At 43.4% G+C, this 20,893-nt stretch overlaps 1 protein-coding gene across 1 annotated transcript in view; it reads right to left on the bottom strand.

Moving 5' to 3' along the window:
- Window positions 1–7,375: 7,375 nt before the first annotated feature.
- Window positions 7,376–20,893, bottom strand: part of LOC113036000 (NACHT, LRR and PYD domains-containing protein 3-like) — a 30,825-nt gene continuing 17,307 nt past the window's right edge. Inside the window, exons 11-18 of the mRNA XM_026191965.1 lie at window positions 20,636–20,809; window positions 20,379–20,549; window positions 18,146–18,319; window positions 15,533–15,706; window positions 15,255–15,428; window positions 12,375–12,548; window positions 10,648–10,682; window positions 7,376–8,335 (exon numbers count right to left, since the gene is read on the bottom strand). Coding sequence (XP_026047750.1) covers window positions 7,764–8,335; window positions 10,648–10,682; window positions 12,375–12,548; window positions 15,255–15,428; window positions 15,533–15,706; window positions 18,146–18,319; window positions 20,379–20,549; window positions 20,636–20,809 — 1,648 coding nt within the window. The 3' untranslated portion in view covers window positions 7,376–7,763. The remainder of the gene's footprint in view (window positions 8,336–10,647; window positions 10,683–12,374; window positions 12,549–15,254; window positions 15,429–15,532; window positions 15,707–18,145; window positions 18,320–20,378; window positions 20,550–20,635; window positions 20,810–20,893) is intronic.

Genomic DNA, 20,893 nt, shown 5'->3' with positions numbered 1-20,893 from the left:
CTGCTGTAGCTGCCCTCACTTCCTCCTTACAAATCTTCTGCATTTCCTGAAGAACCGTCTCCTATTTGCACCTCCATCATAAGATATATTCAACCTGTGCACCTTCCTACAGTTTTATTTTACGTTATGTTCCTCCCCTTTCTTGAACTATGGGTTCGCCACAGTCATTTCCATTCTTATTCTTCTTTTTGCAAAATTTGCCACTATTTGTTCTTCAGCATTTATCTCATTAACACCACACCTGCCCAACACATCTAAATCCCCTCTGTTCCCTTCACCTACATGTTTACTGAGGCTCCAGATTCTTACATTTGAGCTTCTTCCCTCTAGTCTAATAGTTACTATTCCTCTTACACTTTCCAGCTTTCAGTTTAAAGTTCTCAAATAAGATCATTTGTCTGATCTTAAAATTACCAACAGCATTATTTTTTTATGTAACTCCTCTGAGCTCCATACAAGCAATGACTACTTTAAGACATGCAGATCAGTGCTTCTTCTCTCACTCTTGCATGTGGCTTAGATGGTTTAAAGCCTGTGCACTGTCCATCAAAGTCCTCCAACCATCCTCTCTGAGATTAACTTAAGATCTATGTAACGAACAGAAGCCAAAACTGGAGTAATATGTGATTTCCTGTTAGTGCTATAGTTATGTCACGTACAGGTCTGGTGACCCACTGTTTCTGTGTTTGGTTTAAGTTATTTTATTTGAATGATTGCTTCCTGCTTGTATTATATTTATAGTTCCTGGTGTCGTGTCTCCACTGAAGGTTTCCTTCTGTATTCTTGTTCTCCTTATTTGTCTCCATGTGTTGTATGCTTGTCTCAGTTCTCTGTCACTGCGTCTTCCCTGTGTTCCTCCCCAGTCAGTCACGTCTCCTTGTCTGTCTTCTGTTTCTTGTCCTGTGTTCAGTGCATTGAGTTTTGAGTTTTCCCCTTCGTCTCATTATGTCAGATTAGTCCCAGCTGTGTTTGCCTCCTGTCTCCCATTTCCTTGTTAGTCCCTCGTGTATTTAAGTGCTGTGATTTCCCCTTACAGTGCTGTTTTTCTTCTGTGCTCCTGGTGATGTTCTGGTTCTCTGTTTTCTGGTTTGAGCTTCATGTTTTGAGTTTCTAGTTTCGTTTTCTTGTATTACAGGTTCGAGTTTTCTCCAGCAATGAAGCTGCTGTTTTGAGTTTATTCCTTCGTGCACGAGTGCTGCGTTTGGATCCTTCAACCTGCCGGCCACAGCACACACATAGACAAGTTAAGTCTTACCACAGCATTCTGTATAGTCTGAAAGGGATCCAAAGCTTATTTGTTGAAACAAGTAAAAAGACTTTTACAGTAAATCAAACGATAAGAAAACAAAAAAAAAATTTGAAAAAAAGACTGACTTTTCCTTTTTTTTTTTCATGCTCCAAACCTGAAAACAACCAATGACTTTTGTTTCTGGGCCCAAGAACCACAGGGTCGTGTCTCTAATGTAAACTTGCAAAATTAGAAACTGAACATGCTCCGACTGAAATGCCCTAGAATTTGAGTTTCTTTTTCCTTTTCAATAAAAAGGTTAAGGGCAATTTAGTTTTAGCATTTTTTCTTCCTTGTAATGAACGTGACATTGGTGAACCGGTGTGAGAAGAAATAATAAAAACATCTCCTCCCATGATTCAGCGTCTTTCACACTAACGTCAATAACACAATATAATATTAAGCGCAGATTATATAATAAGTTTATAATAATATAATATCAAGATGACAGACACAGAATCACAGCTGAACTGGATTAAATCTGTCATTCGTGGATCAACGCCGCCCTCTAGTGGACACAGATATTCACATTATGTCGCTATGATGACACGGAGCTGTCAGCAAACACAGGTTTGTATATTAATACAGTAATTACAACAGATAACACCGTCTGGTAAACATTAGCTCTACACAATAACAACAACAACAATGAACGTATAAATGGAAATATAGCCTGTGAAGCCAGGCTACTACATGCTTCACTATTAACGTGGCTACTCTCACACTGCAGTAACAAAGTGTCTACATGGGTGAATTTCCTCCATTAGTCTGGTAACACAGGAAGATAAATAAGCAGTGTAAGAAGGCGGGTGTATCCACCCCCACTTACTTCCACCAAGTTCTGACCAGTCCAGCTGATCCTGGGAAAGTTTCTGTGATTCATCCCACCAGCCACAGTGCACGTGTCATGGTCCTGAGTCTGAGGACTCAGTGTTTTGTGTTTCCTTATGCTTTTGTTCATTCCGAGTGTGTATTCTGTTGTTATTTTGCCATTTGTTAGGTTTCTGTTCTTTGCCTGCCTGCTCCCACTTCTCTGTGTTCCCTCTGTCTGTCCATGGTGTTTTTGTGTCTGCTCATGAGTCTGCCTGTCAAGTTCAGTGTCCTGTCTGGTTCTCTGTCTGTTAATTTCCTGTTTTATTCTGAAGGTTCATGTCTGATGTGAGTGTGTTCAGTTTACATTTCCCCTGTCCCGTCAGCTCTGATTTCTCCCAGCTGTGTTGCCCTCCTGTCTCTTATCCCCTGATTACTGGTGTGTATATTTAAGCCCTGTGTGTTCTCCTGCCTGTTGCTGGTTCGTCTGTATTACTCCATGTAAGTCTGCGCTTTTCTGCATTCATCTGTGTCTCTCTGCGTTTTTGTATCCTCCGTCAGTCTGCGTCTCTCTGCCTTTCACCCCGTGTCCTGTGGATTTCTAGTTGCTCTTTAGTTTTCCCAGTTTAGGTTTCCGTTAGTTTGTCTCATTATTCGTTTTCTGTTCCTGCCACTGACACCTTGTAAATAAACTCCACTAATCTTTTCATACACTGCTTGCTCTTGGGTCCTTTTTCCAACTCCACACGGCTCGCCTCGGCAGCCGTGACAGTACGAACCGGCCACTATGGACCCAGCAGCAGTCAACCCGCCCGAGGAGCTCCGGGAGGACATTATTTACTCGGTGGACAGATTAATTAACTTATGGCTCGAGCATGAGGGGAGAGAATTCCGCCAAGGCATAGCTGTTCGGCTACAGCGCTTAGTTTCTGGTCTCCCCTGGTTGCTCAGCTCACTTCACCCGCTCACACAGAATTTCGTTCTGAACGAGCTTCATCTTCTCCCCCCTGCTACCACCCACTCTGCAACTCATGCTTCACTCCCCGACCCGACGGAGAGTGTCCTGCCCGGCCCATCGGTCCAGCCTTCAAATGGGAAACGGCACTCACGCCGTCGACGCCCCTCGCCACAGTCGGACCCCAGGATATCAGAGCGGCCGACTGTGGTGAGTAAAAAGGATAACAGCTCCAATCTGAACTGTAAGACTTTTTCTTCTGGGGTTGTTCGAGGTGTGTCAGTAGGAGCTAATTCGCTAAGCCTACCTACCTTCGTGGTAACCGATCTCTCCCAGGTTGGCATTTTTAAGACTTCAGTGAAAGCAAAGGGCTGTTGTTCTTCTGAAACTGTTAAACCCGTGTCAGCCAACCCAGGGTCTGCTAAAACTGTGACATATTACCCAGAGACCATTAACACCAGCTCTGATAATACTAGGACTGTTTATTCATTTGAACCACGGCCTCAAGCTCAGTTAGCCGCACGGCCTCAAGCTCAGTTAGCCGCACGGCCTCAAGCTCAGTTAGCCGCACGGCCTCAAGCTCAGTTAGCCGCACGGCCTCAAGCTCAGTTAGCCGCACGGCCTCAAGCTCAGTTAGCCGCACGGCCTCAAGCTCAGTCTCTAATTCCACCACCGTTGTCATCACAACCACTATGTCAGTCGCCCTCAGTTCAGCCTCCTGTTCAGCAGCCACCAGCCCTGCATCCTGTGTCAGTTGTTCCACCTGTAAAACCATACAAGTCAATTCTACCCGAAAGACACTGCTCCTCGCCCATCCACTCCAAGCAGAGAGACAAATCTAACAATACTGTCAACAGTCCTCAAAAGCTGGCCAGTTCTGAGACTGCGACACACTCCAGGGCCTCCCCAGAGGCCGGGGTTCAGTCCCCAGCTGACTCTGGATCCCTGGAGGTCAAGAAACCAGCTGAGGACTGCACCCAGCTGTCACTGCCTGAGCAGAGTCAACGCTCTGGGCAGCTGAAGTCTGCTATGTGTTTGCCAGGGGCCACTGTGCCTGCTGGTTCTGTTCCGTTTCTGCCAGAGGTCCCCGCGCCTGCTGGTTCTGTTCTGTCCCTGCCAGAGGTCTCCGCACCTGCTGGTCCTGTCCTGTACCTGCCAGAGGCCCGTGTGCCTGCTGGTCCTGTTCTGTCCCTGCCAGAGGCCCGTGTGCCTGCTGGTCCTGTTCTGTCCCTGCCAGAGGTCCCCGCGCCTGCTGGTCCTGTCCTGTACCTGCCAGAGGCCCGTGTGCCTGCTGGTCCTGTTCTGTCCCTGCCAGAGGCCCGTGTGCCTGCTGGTCCTGTTCTGTCCCTGCCAGAGGCCCGTGTGCCTGCTGGTCCTGTTCTGTCCCTGCCAGAGGCCCGTGTGCCTGCTGGTCCTGTTGCCTTCCTGCCAGAGGCCCGTGTGCCTGCTGGTCCTGTTCTGTCCCTGCCAGAGGCCCGTGTGCCTGCTGGTCCTGTTGCCTTCCTGCCAGAGGCCCGTGTGCCTGCTGGTTCTGTTGTGTTCCTGCCAGAGGTCTCCGCACCTGCTGGTTCTGTTCTGTGTGTGCCAGGGGCTCCAGTGCCCACTGGTTCTGAGACTGTTTTTGCTGGGGGGCCCGAGGAGCCTGTCCAGCCATCTGCCTCGTCAGCTGGGGGGCCCGAGGAGCCCGTCCAGCCACCAGCTGCAGTCTCATCACCAGCTGCAGTCTCATCACCCTCACCTGCTGCGGCCTCAGAGTCTTCGGCCTCGCCTGGTCCGGTTTCAGCATCTGCTTTGGCTTCATCCGGTCCAGCCTCTGCATCCTCTGCATCTTCGTCTGGTCCAGCCTCTGCATCTTCGTCTGGTCCAGCCTCTGCATCTTCGTCTGGTCCAGCCTCTGCATCTTCGTCTGGTCCAGCCGCCTCTGCATCTTCGTCTGGTCCAGCCGCCTCTGCATCATCCTCGTCTGGTCCAGCCGCCTCTGCATCATCCTCGTCTGGTCCAGCCGCCTCTGCATCATCCTCGTCTGGTCCAGCCGCCTCTGCGTCTTCATCAGCTTCGTCTGGTCCAGCCGCCTCTGCGTCTTCATCAGCTTCGTCTGGTCCAGCCGCCTCTGCGTCTTCATCAGCTTCGTCTGGTCCAGCCGCCTCTGCGTCTTCATCAGCTTCGTCTGGTCCAGCCGCCTCTGCGTCTTCATCAGCTTCGTCTGGTCCAGCCGCCTCTGCGTCTTCATCAGCTTCGTCTGGTCCAGCCTCCGCTTCGCCTGGGGCTGCAGGGGCCACGCAGCCTTCAGGTCCCCTACTACCACCTCCACATTGTCGGTCATCTGCCAGGCCGCTTGTTGGGCATCTCCGCCACCGTGGACGCCCTCCTGAACGCCCTCCTGAACGCCGCCACTACCTTCCACGTGGCCGGCCCCCAGAGCTGTTTCCACGCCGCTGTTGCCGTCCGCACGGTCGGCCCCCAGAGCTGTTTCCACGCCGCTGTTGCCGTCCGCACGGTCGGCCCCCAGAACTGTTTCCACACCACTGCCTACTGCGTGGCCGGCCTCCGGACCTGCCCCACTGCCGCTGCCTTTCACACGGTCGGCCCCCGGAACTGAACTGTTTTGGCCTCCGGGTCGGCCCCCTGACCTTGTCTTTTCGGACTGTGTCCCTCCGTCCTGGACCCCCACCGCCCGCCCTGGTCGGGTCGTTTTCTGTTTTTTGGTTCGTGGGGGTTTTTTTTGGTTTTGGTCCGTTTTTGTGTTTCTGTTGGGCTGTCTGGTGCCAGCCCTTGAGGGGGGGGGGGGGTACTGTCATGGTCCTGAGTCTGAGGACTCAGTGTTTTGTGTTTCCTTATGCTTTTGTTCATTCAGAGTGTGTATTCTGTTGTTATTTTGCCATTTGTTAGGTTTCTGTTCTTTGCCTGCCTGCTCCCACTTCTCTGTGTTCCCTCTGTCTGTCCATGGTGTTTTTGTGTCTGCTCATGAGTCTGCCTGTCAAGTTCAGTGTCCTGTCTGGTTCTCTGTCTGTTAATTTCCTGTTTTATTCTGAAGGTTCATGTCTGATGTGAGTGTGTTCAGTTTACATTTCCCCTGTCCCGTCAGCTCTGATTTCTCCCAGCTGTGTTGCCCTCCTGTCTCTTATCCCCTGATTACTGGTGTGTATATTTAAGCCCTGTGTGTTCTCCTGCCTGTTGCCGGTTCGTCTGTATTACTCCATGTAAGTCTGCGCTTTTCTGCATTCATCTGTGTCTCTCTGCGTTTTTGTATCCTCCGTCAGTCTGCGTCTCTCTGCCTTTCACCCCGTGTCCTGTGGATTTCTAGTTGCTCTTTAGTTTTCCCAGTTTAGGTTTCCGTTAGTTTGTCTCATTATTCGTTTTCTGTTCCTGCCACTGACACCTTGTAAATAAACTCCACTAATCTTTTCATACACTGCTTGCTCTTGGGTCCTTTTTCCAACTCCACACGGCTCGCCTCGGCAGCCGTGACAGCACGGGGAAGCCGTGGATCTACAATCATAACTGCTTTGCCCCCAAGAATGTCAGGAGTCTTGAAGTTCCACTTTTGTCTGCTCTGCAGGCTCGGAAGAAAATATTTACATGAAACGCTTCCAAAAGTGAAGGACACACCCGAGCCATCCTTCAAATTCGGGGAAATGAAGGATGCATTTGAAGCAGCCTTCGTCTCGTTGCTGTGACGTAATCGGCCTTCAAAGGATGCAGCCCCTGAATTGAGACACAGCCTATATCTCTGATTCAGGGTGGACAATCTGTGGACACAGCCCCAAGCTCAAGTTTGACAACATGGACGTCCTTTTTTACTCTCTGAATCTCTGCTGTGTAGGTGAGGACCTGCTCTGATGACTTCAACAACCTCTGCTCTGCGGAGCAGAGGAAGCACCGCCTCCTTACGTGCAGTGTAGGCATATTAGGATCTGAGGTACTGCAGGGAGGCAGGAGGACTTTGTAACAAGTAACAGTAGTAATTTGTTTTTTGTCAAAGCCACAGAGAGCCACTGTAGTTGGATGAAAGAGTCACATGATCCAGATAAAGATTCAGAAGCACAGATTTGTGACGTATGCCCCAGGATGTAGTATGAAGACTAAAGATGTGCTTCAGTCACTGAGTCCTGCACAGCATACACAGCGTTGTGGGAATTGCAGAGCATATGGTACACACAGTTCTTCTGTTAAAAAGCATTTATTTAATCATGACCAGAACAAAAGATTACAAATGATCAGCAGATACATGAAATATATCTAACAGAACACATTATTGTATCATTGCAAATATAACTATGTAATGTTAATTAATATAACAATGTGCTCTATGAGGTCCTGAAGTATTCATAAACAAGGCAAGTACATAAGTCCTCATGTAAGATAAATAAACTGAACAAAGCTACGCTGGAGTCCAAGAAAAACACTTTAGAAGTGAACATGAGCAGAACAGCTCTTTAATCCCTGGGCTAACTTAATAATGAGCAGGTATTTATGATGGAATCATAATTCATGCAGAGACTGACTATGGCTGCTTCCAATTACTCTAAATTCCAGTCTTAACCATTAGGGTCAGAGACTTGGTGATCAAACACTTTTTTCAGAGAAAAACATAATAAAATATTTCTGCATCAGAGTCTGACGTGTCTCAAAATATGTGGTCAGGTGATCACAGTGTGTACAAAGGTTGTTCTGTGTGGCACTTAAGTAGTTGTTTACATTTGGTGACTGCTATCCCTGCAGGTCACACAAAGCTGCTGAACACTTGTACATTTCAAGTGTAAACCAGAACCACAGTGCAGGGTAGAGGGGCTCAGTGAACCTGCAGAAAACGGTGTGGAGGTGGAGCCGAGTGTCAGAGGTGACATCATAGAAGGACAAAATGCCAGCTGGCCAGTCCAAAAAAACTCCGACTTTTTGAAAACCAGCGGGGCGCCGAGAAAGTCGTATTTCTGTCATTTTGTAATCGTGCCACACTGAGTAATGATTATCTTTGCAGAGCAGCATCCAGGATCTGTCATTTCCTCCATGCCAGGATTCATCTGGACCTTTGTCAGGTCCAGCTTTGTAAGTTACACCTATGGAAACAGTTCCCTTCCACTCTACCTCCCAGATACTTAAACCAGTGAGACCCTGTGTACATAGCACCTGCTCCCACTTATAATAAACCTCTGGACTGCTAGGAAATAATTCCCACCGTGAATGTAAAATTGGTCGTTTTGACCCAAGTACTGCCTTTCTGTCTGCAGAGAGAGCAAGGTTCCTGTGAGCTGTATCGGGGTCCAGTGTGAGACTGCAGGCAACTGTTGGAAGAAAAATATACAACACTGAGATGTTTCATCACTGCAGTGTTTCTTACAGGTTTTACACATTTGTCCTGATGCATGCTCAGTCGTCAGGGTAAGTAAATCATGTTCATCTGGAGAAATGTCAAAGAGCTGACCTCACAGTTCATTCAGTGCTAGTTTCAGTCATTATGCAAATGTTGTTCATAAGGTTGAAACCTGCAGTCAGCTGATGATGATGTAACGTTTCTACAGAGGTGGGACCAAGTCATTGTTTTGCAAGTCTCAAGTAAGTCTCAAGTCTTTATCCTCAAGTCTCAAGTCAAGTCTCAAGTAATGTCAGGCAAGTCAGAGTCGAGTCTCAAGTCACTGGTGTAAAAGTCCGAGTCAAGTCACAAGTCTGAAACTTTGAATTTCAAGTCCTTTCGAGTCATTCAAAAAAAAGAAAAAAGCATGTTGCAGTTATGCTAAATGTAAATATTAGACCATGTAATTTTTAAATCTGTGTTTTTCTCAACACATGACAAAATAGTGAACTTAGAAAATATACACAAATTGTGAAATTGCACCTCTTTAAAATGCAGCTCAATTAAACCTAGCTCCAAGAATAATTTTCACCGACAGTTCTGAGATAAGCTGCATGTTATTCTTGGATGCGGTTGTAGGACCAGCTTTAAAATCGCATGACAAAAATATCATACACATTAAAAAAAACTGCATCACCAACGTAGCCTGGACAACATTTGCTAGTTAGATGAAGTCAGCTATCTCATCGTAGCATATTTATATGCATATTTATAATCATACGGCTCTTGGAGTGAGTGCATACACTCATGAAGTTTAGTAACTTCCGGTCACTGCAACAAGCCCAGGTACAGTTTACCGACGGATGGGTGCAGGACCTTGAAACGCACCGTGTAGAACGAAAGACCATCGTACGTATCATAAGTTTACCAGTCTCACAAATCGTCTTCATAAATACACATTCATTAACCGTTTATTAATAGGACCTTTTGAGCTCAACGGTAATTAATTAGTAGTGGAAATAATTTCTGGTAGCATCACAGAAATGTAGCAGTGACAATAATACTGTATGCTGTAATCGTACTGGGCAATTAGTGATACAAAAAAACCCGTTTTATCCTGTGAATAAAAGTATGTTTTTGTCAATGTACCATAATAACAGAAGCGAAACGCAATATTGTGTCAGGCCAATTCACTATTTATGCACAATAAACAAAGGAGCATAGCGCGACCATTTCTGTTCAGCGCCAGACTTGCTTGTAACCTATATCACCAATTATGTTAAGAAAAATGACGTATTAACTACTAAAAAACACTGACCTTTGTGGGAATGCTTGGAGCAGACTAACATGTGAGCTGGAGTGTTCTGGGACGTTATATTTGGTCTTTGAATGGCTGCAATCCAGGCCATCCGTCGCATCTTTGTTACTTCGGAAACATGGCTCGAACAATTTCTCTTCAACGACGTAATCCGATAACAACCGATCTCTTTACCCGTCGGCTTCCCGTGGCTGTCATGTGACCGGCTATTGCAGTTAATAATACAACGGCTTCTTGACATTTTTGTGTTTCTTTTTATCGCTGTGTGACTGATTTCAATTGAAAGCCTGCGTGCGCTAGTACCTCTTGCCACGAGTTCCCAGAATCCTTTGCGGTTCTACCCGTGAATGACGTCACATTTTCAATCTCTATATAATATGCATGTTAAATTTTATATTTGGGGTGAAATATCAAGTCTTTTCAAGTAAACCGGTTCAAGTCCAATTCAAGTCCCAAGTCATTGGTGTAAAAGTCCAAGTCAAGTCACAAGTCTTAGAACATTTTTTCAAGTCAAGTCTAAAGTCATAAAATTAATGACTCGAGTCTGACTCGAGTCCAAGTCATGTGACTCGAGTCCACACCTCTGCGTTTCTAACACTGAAAACGCTGCGTCCAGATCAACAGAATCAACTTTTGGGGTTATACACATGTTTGAATATTAAAGAGCGCTTTGAAAGTTTCGCTTTATGAATAAAACACTTGAAGTTATTTTGCTTTTTGCTTTGAAAAATCTTCAGTCTACACACTTTCAGGCCTCTTTTATTTGCACATTGAAATCTACAGCAGTGTTTGAACATGAATATCAAAAACTTTGTGTGCAGCAGGATGCTGACGATTCAGTTAACTAACCACAGGTGCCATTAATAACACGTTCATGTAGGTTACATTAATGCAAACTAGCGCACACTGTTATTGACACATTTTCAGGAATTAAACATAGTATTGAGCTTCCCAGTTAAAAAAAAAAGACTTCATGAATTACTTACCCTTCTTCGCACCCTCTGCTCCTGAGTAGTCCAGCCTGAAACGAAAAGTAAAAAATCATTCGCGCTCACATTCACTCCCGTATTCTCACCTATGGGAAATTTAGACTAATCGATGAACCTATCCCCACAAGCTGCATGTCTTTGGGCTGTGGGAGGAAGCCAGAGTACCCGTAAGGAACCCACACAAACACGGGAACATGCAAACTCCACACAGAAAGACCCGGGGATGATGGTGGAATTGAACTCAGGACCTTGTTGCTGTGCGGCAACAGTGCTAACCACCGTGCTGTATAATAATTACATTTATTATTTCCAAAATGAAAATTAATTTTAAAAAAAGCAATCTAATAGTCAGTTTTATATGTATTTTACGCATGTCTCATGCAGCTTATGCTTTCCATAGTTCGATTTGTTAGTGAAAAGTGTTTTTTACATTTTTCCTGATACAACATGTAATTATAAGGATTAAGTAAGAATGAGGCATATAATAATGGATTGGATTTATATAGCGCTTTTCAAGGCACCCAAAGCGCTTTACAATTCCACTATTCAGTCACACACTGGTGGAGGCAGCTACAGTTGTAGCCACAGCTGCCCTGGGGCAGACTGACAGAAGCGAGGCTGCCATATCGCGCCATCGGCCCCTCTGGCCAACACCAGTAGGCAAGTAGGGTGAAGTGTCTTGCCCAAGGACACAACAACCAGGACAGAGAGCCCAGGGATCGAACCGGCGACCTTCCGGTTACAGATACGCTTCCCAACCGCCTGAGTCACGGTCGCCCATATAAGTCTCAGTGGTCTGCTCCGTGGGGTGAATGAGATTTGTCTCAGGTTCCGTAACATTCTGGATGTTATGGGACTGTCTTAGTTGTCTTTCTGCTATTTTCATCCATCATTTAAAAGAGGAAGAGCTGCTACTCCAGTTAGGATGCCTCCTGGTGGTTTTGTCCCACTGAGAGACAGACGCAGTCTCCCCTTGTCAAATCCGCGTCTACGTGTTGTGTTTCCTGTTTTACTTTGTTAGTCTCTAGTTTGGCTTCCTCTGATCTTGTTGTGTTTGATTACTCCCAGCTGTGCTCTCCTCCTGTGTCCCATCCCCTCGTTATCCCTCAGTGTATTTTAGCCCTGTGTCAGTGTCGCGTCGTCCCCTCATGCTGTGTGGTTTCCCTTTGTGCGCCTCGTCCCTAGGTTTCTTAGTGTTTAGTATTAGTTTCTAGTTTAGTTTAGTTTTTGCAAGTTTATTGTTTATGGAGTTTTTTCTGCTACTGCAATAAAAGCAGCCTCTTTGAGTTTACTCCTCCGTCTGAGTGTCCTGTGTTTTGGGTCCTACATCCTGCGTGCCACAGCCGATTCATGACACTAAGACTGCTATTCCCACAACTACTCATGAAGCCGATCATGGATGGATGAAGTAAACATAATCTGAGAAAATGCATAAAGGGGCCACATTTTTATGAATAAAGCATAATGAGACACATCGACAAATATTTTGTATTTGAAAAAATACAGTGTTCTTGTTTTCAGTCATGTAAGAATCACATGAATGTCACAACCTTGAATTCTGCACTGAAGATGATCAGTATCAACTTTGATCTGGTTAATGGGTGATATATAATATAATGGGTGTATAATAATGAGATTATACTGATACACCCATTATATTATAATGGGTTAGTTCACAAACATGATGCTTAGACATCTGTGCATGACAAAAAGGCTCTTTATACCTGAGAGTCTCAAGGCTGCATTGGGGATCCTTCAGTTTAGCAGAAAGCAGTTTTGCTCCCAAGTCACCAGGACAATTGTAGCTCAGGTCCAGCTCCTTCAGGCTGAAGGGGTTGGATGTGAGGGCTGAAGCCAGAGAAATGCATCCTTTCTCACGTATCCAGCAGGCTGACAGACTACAAAAGCAAAAAACAGTAGGCAGAGAATAAATTGTATGTCAGATGGACCCTTATGAGCAAGCAAGCTCAGAGACATGCTGTTTATAGACAGTAGTTGTATATGCAGTTTTGACGTCTTCTCCTACATCATTGCTTATGTGGCAATATTGTCTGCATTTGTATAGCGCTTTTCTAGTCCCTAAGGACCCCAAAGCGCTTTACACTACATTCAGTCATCCACCCATTCACACACACATTCACACACTGGTGATGGCAGCTACATTGTAGCCACAGCCACCCTGGGGCGCACTGACAGAGGCGAGGCTGCCGGACACTGGCGCCACCGGGCCCTCTGACCACCACCAATATTGTCTGAGAGCTGATTCTTATTGTTCAGGAATACTGCAGCACCTCAAAGCCTACTTTTAAATACCGTAGGAACCGTGTAAGCCAGGAGTCTGAAAGCAGCATTTTGGATCAGCTGAAGGCTTTTTCAGGGAGTTTTTAGGAAATCCTGATAATAATGAATTAGTTCAATCTAGAAGTAATAAATATATGCAGCAAGGATGTAAAACTATTAACAAATAATCAACTTCGGTGTGAGTAGAATTTATGTAGCTACTCTGCACTGTTTGCACATGACATTGGCAATAACAATACTTATAGCAGATGATGTGATCCTGTTCTGCACTAATTCAAACAAATCAATACCATCCATATTAAGTCTCATTAATACATTTAGTACATTTTCAGGTTACAAAATAAATTTTGATAAATCCGAAATATTATTTTTGAATAAAAATGAAACGACAAAATCCTCCAATCAACACTCCCTTTCTGCTATCTGAACATGGGTTTACTTATCTGGGTGTGAAATTAACCCCCTCAATTGAAAATATTCTGGCATCCAATTATAATTCCTTAACGACGTCAGTTACTGCACTTCTACACAGATGGATGAAACTACCTATATCTTTAATTGGTCGTATTAATATACTAAAAATGTCAATTTTGCCAAAATATCTTTACCTTTTTCAATCAATACCACCAAACTCTTTCTTCTTAGATTTGCAAAAACTATTCCGAAACTTTATTTGGAACAACAGAAGACCAAGACTCAGAATCTCATTATTATACCTTCCTTATGAAAGAGGGGGTTTACAACTTCCAAATTTAAAGTGGTACTTCTGGGCTGCTCAAATCAGAGCAGCAATGTTTTATTTTGTTAATGAGCAAATTCCAGTGTGGGTTTCTATGGAGTCTACAGAAATCAAAATTTCCGCTAACTTATATCTTTACTCAGCCAACAGGAAGACACTAAATAAGCAAACTAAGAACCCCTTTCTAAAAAACACTATAATGATCTGGTTTGAAACACATAACTACTTCGGAGAAATGATCCAACTGTCTCGGTTTCTTCCTGGTAGGGCGGATGCAGGTTTTAGATTTTGGTTCAATCAAGGTATAAGAAAAGTGTCTGATATGTTTAGGAATAATACTCTTATGTCTTTTGAACAACTTAGAAGTACTTTTTCTATTCCTGTCAAATATTTTTTTAAATTTCTTCAATTAAGAAATTTTATCTCAACCACACAAGGTGACAGCTTAGAAATCCCACCTCCTCCTCTCTAGAGAGCACAGTTATAAAGCATCTAAATGGGCGAGGCCGAGTTTCTGCATTGTATAAATTATTTACAGAAAATTCCAAAGAATCAACACAGTCTATTTTAGAGGCTCGGAGGAAGGATTTGCAAATGGAAATATCTGATGATGAGTGCTATAAATCATGCTCCTTGGCCCAGAGTCAGACAATTAATATTTCAACTTAACAATGTGCAATCTCGACTACTTCTATATAAATGTTTAACAAGACAATATCTTACTCCATCAAAAATGCATCATTTTAACTCAAACATCCCAGACACCTGTATTAAGTGTGGAGTGGACAGGGGCACTTTATTTCACTGTATATGGGAGTGTCCACATGTGAAAATCTTTTGGGAAAAGGTAATAAATGTGTTGAGTCAAATTATTGGTGATGTGATTCCACTTCATCCTAAAATATGTATTTTAAATATATACCCAAATAATTTTGTACCTGCTGCAAACAACAGAGCTCTGTTAACGACTGGACTTTTGGAAGCCAAGCGCTGTGTTGCTATGACTAACTCAGTGGCTTAATGGACTGACATCTATACTATCTATGGAGAAAATAACTTTTGCATTAAGAAATAAACTGGACAAGTTTTGGGCTTTATGGTCAAAATTCTACAACTTTCTGGAGAACTGCAGCGTGCACACTGTGGACTTAACAGCCTGAAACTCTGACTCGATTTGTATATCTGCCCTTCCCTTCTGTTATGGTTTGCTTTGTTTTTGTTTCTATTACTATGTTGTTTCTATTGTTGTTGTGGTTTTGTTTTTATTTATGTATTTATTTATTTTTTACTTTATTTTTTTTAATGCTCACAGTGCACCATGTAAAACCGGTTAAAACCAATAAATAAATGTTTAAAAAAAATAAATACTTATAGCGTTTTCAGAAAGACATCTACTGTAATGAAACGTATTCCCCACTGCTGTGAAATCCATTTTTGTAAATGTCATCAAGAAATGACAGCTTGCTGTCTGCTAATCAGGTTGTGAAGACCCAAGCAACTCAATGTGTATAAGTATGCCAGTGCATAGAACACAGCTAATTTGTCTGATTTAAGGATTCCTTACCTGAGAGATTTTATTTGACAATCAGGACTTTGTAGTTCAGCTGAAAGCCTCATCGCTCCTGAATCCAGCAATTTATTGGCACTTAAATTAACCACTTTCAGATGACACTCCTTGGAGCTGAGAAGTGAACCCAGAAATTCACAGCTTTTCTCTGTCAGCCCACAGAACCCCAGGCTGGGGGGGGGAGAGAGTATGTTAATTACTGATTAAGCCACACAAAAAGAAAGTGGGGATGATAGAAAAAAATCAGCGTGCAATATTACAGTTAGAACTCTGACCTGAGAGTTTCCAGTCTACAGAATCGACTCTGTAGACCAACACAGAGCTGCTTGACTCCTGAATCCAACAGTCTATTGCGGCTCATATCCAGTTCTCTCAGGCTGGAAGGCTGATTGCTGAAAACTGAAGCCAGAAAACCACAACTTCCCGATGACAGAAAACAGAAAGACAACCTGAAAGTGTAAAAATGAAGAAATGATCAATTAAGCAGTGCAATCTTAGTTTTCTAGGACCGATCACTTACAGCACCTCCAATACATAATGCTGTATTTCTTCATAGCCTCTTTTCTTTTGGCAAGTACTGATTGGACTGTGCTCATTAAAGATTGTGGCTGTATTGTTGGAGTACAGGGATGATTTTAGGTGGAAAATTAGGTCTGAATAACAACTATGTTTACATTGCTAAAACAAACCGACTCAGATGTTGAAAGACAACAGAGACGACTCTGGCACTTCCTGTAGATTGCGGTACAATAAAAATAGTTAAAGCAAAAGACATAAAATAGGATAAAGTTAGAGGGGAATAGAATCATAGAATGATAATAAAAACAATAGTTACAGACTCATACTGATTTAAAAGCAAGACAATAAAAATAGGTCTTTAGATGGGTTTTGAAAGTCTCCAGGAGGTCCTGATGTGCAGAGGCAAAGTGTTCCACAATTTAGGAGCAGCCGCCACAAATGCCCGGTCTCCTCAGAGTTTTAATCTGGACCTTGGGACAACTAGTAGCATTTGGTCCGCAGACCTCAAAGATCTTGCAGGAGTATACCAGGTTAGAAGATCAGAAAGATATGCAGGAGCTAGTCCATGCAGCGTCTTAAAAACAAGTGTTAAAATCTTAAAATCAATTTGAAAACTGACTGGCAGCCAGTGTAATGATGCAAGTATGGGAGATATGTGATCTCGCTTGCGTGTGCCAGTTAGGAGCCCTGCTGCAGTGTTTTGGACCAGCTGCAGTCAGCCAGTAGATGACGAGGTAACACCAGAATAGAGGCTATTACAGAAGTCGAGGTGAGATGAAGGCATGGATCGCTTTCTCAAAATCTCTGAAGTAGAGAAAAGGCTTAACTTTTGCAAGGAGGCGAAGATGAAAGAAGCTAGTTTTGATTACATTGTTCATCTGTTTATCAAAGATTAAATTGCTATCAAAGATCACTCATAAATTTCTTGCAAATGATTTTCTGTTGTTTTCTAAGAGGCTGAGGTCATAATGGTCACAATGACCTCAGTTTTCAGCCAACAGTTGATTCTTTGGTCTTTGCCACGTTGAGCTGCAGATGATTCTGCTCACACACAGTCGACCACAGCCTGGTACTCTGTCTCATCACCGTCACTGATGCATCCAACCACCGCAGAGTCGGCAGAAAACCTCTGAAGACGGAGGTCTCTGTGCAGTGGCTGAAATCTGTGGTGTAGAATGAAGAGGAAGGGGGCGAGGACGGCCCCTTGTGGTGCCCCTGTGTTGCTGGTCCTCTAGTCAGACACAAAATGTTGAAGATGCACATACTGTGGTCTTCCTGTCAGGTAATCAACAATCCAGGGCATGAGAGAGGATCCACCTGCAGCCTCGATGTCCACCTTTCTTGTGGTGTTCGTGTGAAATACTAATTACATCACAGGACGCTCAGCTGCCTTGCTATAACAACCCCACGCACATTAGATGGTATTCAATTATAATAGAAAACGAGTCATTTAATGAGTCACTTTAACAGAGCTATGTGTTTTTAAAGTAATGTTACACTTTTTAAAATGGCATACCACAAATAATATTAATAATATCAAATAATGTTTACAACACCAGTGCCCCTCACGCTTCTCTTGCTGTATTAGATTGATGTACAAAATAATATTATAAATAATGTTTTTAAAATATATTTTGATAAAAATAACAATAAATTGAAAGTGACATTATTACTGCTTCTCTCTGATGACATTGCAGTTGGCACTGCCCGTGATAAATCATAGTTACTTCAGTATTTTTTACTCAGATTATGTAATTTTGATGAAAGTTTTTGCTTTTTTGTTAAGCAAAAGGTGTGTTCCCATCTCATCACAATGTAGTCACAGTCTGAACCATATACTATTCTCACATCTGCTTTCTAGGTTCATATTATGTGGAGCACTAACACCAGCCTTTTCTGTCAAGCTCTCGGGGATCTACAGAACCACTGCAGATGATTGTAATTTCGTTTCTTCTTATAGTGACTCAGAGGCTGAGAGGGTTAGGAGGCTAAAACTAACCCAAATTGTTGAGTTTTTCAATTTATTATTGTAGTATCTTGTCTCTACAATATAAAGTGCCTTGACGCAATTGTTGTAATTTGACACTATAAAAATAAATTTAATTACATTTTTTTCATGTTATTTTATGTTACCTTTATTTATTTTTTTGTTTGTTCCTTTTCTTTGCACTTACTATTTGCTCTCTCACAAATACTCACTGCTGGATTTAATAGAATTACAGGCATTATATAACATACACACTCACTTCAATATTTAAATATTACCATTGTCTGTAATGTTCTTTGTATGTAATGTCTGAGAGAGAGAGAGAGCATATTCAAGAGTCTTGATGAGCACTGAAACTCCCTCTATGTAAAATACATCATACCTGAGATTCTGGAGTTTACACTGTGGACTGGACAAGCCAACAGAAAGCAGCTTCACCCCTGAATCCTGCAGCAGATTGTAATTCAGGGACAGAGTTCTCAGACTGGAGGACTGGGTGCTGAGGACTGATGAGAGTATCTGGCAGGATGCATTTGTGAGGCAGTTTCTTTCCAACCTAGATGTTAAAAGAAACACTTTTGTTTCGATTCAGATGTTTAACCCCAAAAACAAAACAATGGAATTCTAAGATATACCACTGATCACAAAACCTGTTTATATCCAGACGGCATTTTGCTGTTCATATTCATCACTTCATAAAACATTCAAGCTTGTCAAAAAAAACTTATAAAATCTCCTAGTATTCCATAAACTGCATCAACAGTACATCCATTACACATCCAAAGCATAGGCTGTACAGTTCATAAACTTCTTATCCCTGTGTGGACGAGTTACAACACTTACCATCAATTCTCAATTTAGTTTGATTTATATAGCATCAAATCACAACAACAGTTGCCTTAAGCCACTTTATATTGTAAGGCAAAGATCCTACAATAATACTAAAAAAACCCAAACAAACAAGAAAACCCATCCACCCAATTATATATGACCCCCAGTGTGCAAACGTTTTGGCATCTGTGAAAAGGAAAAAACTCCCTTTTAACAGGAAGAAACTTCCAGTACAACAAGGTTCAGGGAGGGGCGGGGCCATCTGCTGTGATTGGCTGAGGTGTGGGTAGGAAGACAGGACAAAGACACGCTGTGGAAGAGAGCCGGAGACTGAAAATAACTAATGATTAAATGTAGAGGTGTATAAACACATAGTGAGTGAAGAAGAAACACTCAATGCATCATGGGAATCCCCAGCAGCCTACGTCTATTGCAGCATAACTAAGGGAGGATTCAGGGTCACCTGGTCCAGCCCTAACTATATGCTTTAGCAAAAAGGAAAGTTTGAAGCCTAATCTTGAAAGTAGAGATAGTGTCTGTCTCCTGAATCCAAACTGGAAGCTGGTTCCACAGAAGAGGGGCCTGAAAACTGAAGGCTCTGCCTCCCATTCTACTTTTAAATACTCTAGGAACAACAAGTGATATTCTGAGTTTGGGATTACGCTGTGCAAGGAACATTACGTTGGACTATCACCACTTCTACGGCTTTCCGGAGGACATAATAAGAACTCAGGAAACACAGGAAAGATGGCGCTGGGTTTCATGGCATGCTGTTTCTCGGTTCTAAAATGTTTATGTATTGTATTCATAGTGGTGTCCCTGCTAGCTTTGAAAGCCCACTCCCATCCGTGACTCACTACTGATGCTCCCCTGCGTTAGCCAGTGATTTAAAAGACTCCCGCCACCAATGGCACGGTACAGGAGAAACTGCATCAGTGTGATCCACCCTGTGCCTGCCACCCACACTTGACCCGCTCCAGTTTCCATACAGAGCTAACAGATCAACTGAAGATGCCATTGTTACAACGCTCCACACCACCATCTCTCACCTGGAACAACAGGCTGCTCCTTGTTGACTTTAGCTGTGCTTTCAATACAATACAATTCTGTAACCGGAAGGTCGCCGGTTCGATCCCTGGGCTCTCTGTCCTGGTCGTTGTGTCCGTGGGCAAGACACTTTACCCTACTTGCCTACTGGTGTTGGCCAGAGGGGCCGATTGCACGATATGGCAGCCTCGCTTCTGTCAGTCTGCCCCAGGGCAGCTGTGGCTACAACTGTAGCTGCCTCCACCAGTGTGTGAATGTGAGAGTGAATGAATAGTGGCATTGTAAAGCGCTTTGGGTGCCTTGAAAAGCGCTATATAAATCCAATCCATTATTATTATTATTATTAATACTCCCGGACAGACCAATAATAAAACTGCTGGATATTGAACTTCCTTCAACTACCTGCTGCTGGATCAGAGACTTCCTGTCAGACCGTGTACAGAGAGTTAGAGTGGGGCCTCATCTTTCCCCAGCCTTAACAGCAACTCTCCACAAGACTGTGTACTAAGTCCCCTACTGTACACTCTGTACACACATGACTGTGTCAGTACCCACTCAGACAACGCAACAACGCAGTGATTAAGTTTGCAGATGATACCACCATGGTGGGGCTCATCTTTGGGGAAGACGAGACGGCGTGCAGAGCTATATATGTACACACACACACACACACACACACACACACACACACACACACACACACACACACACACTGAGCAATGTAAAATTTATCTAACCCGAGAATTTGGAGTTTACACTGTGGACTGGACAAGCCATCAGAAAGCAGCTTCACTGCTGAATTCTGCAGCTTGTTATAATTCAGGGACAGAGTTCTCAGACTGGACTGGGTGCTGAGGACTGATGAGAGATCCTGACAGCATGCGCTTGTGAGGCTGTTTTTGTCCAACCTAGATGTTAAAAGAAACAAATTTGGTTTTATTTAAGAAACTGAAATTGAAATAAAAGTCTTCCTTACAATAAAATAAACAAACACCTGAGAGTTTTCAGTTGACAGTTTGGATTCTGCAGTCCAGCACAGAGTGAGATCACTCCTGAATCTTGGAGGTTGTTGTTACTAAGGTCTAGTTCAACCAAATTACACAATGGGGAGTTAAAAACGTTTGCCAGAAATAAGCAGCTTCTGTCTGTCAGTTTACAGTCACTTAGTCTGGGGAGAAAAAACAGAAAGTTACAAATATTACAAATGGAAGTAATTTATGGTGTTTTTTTCTTTCATGCTTCTATATATTGT

The sequence above is a fragment of the Astatotilapia calliptera genome, chromosome 14 (genome assembly GCF_900246225.1).
Source record: "Astatotilapia calliptera chromosome 14, fAstCal1.2, whole genome shotgun sequence".
Taxonomy (NCBI): domain Eukaryota; kingdom Metazoa; phylum Chordata; class Actinopteri; order Cichliformes; family Cichlidae; genus Astatotilapia; species Astatotilapia calliptera.
Note: the sequence above shows the minus strand (reverse complement) of the source record. Positions and strands in the feature narration are given on the sequence as shown.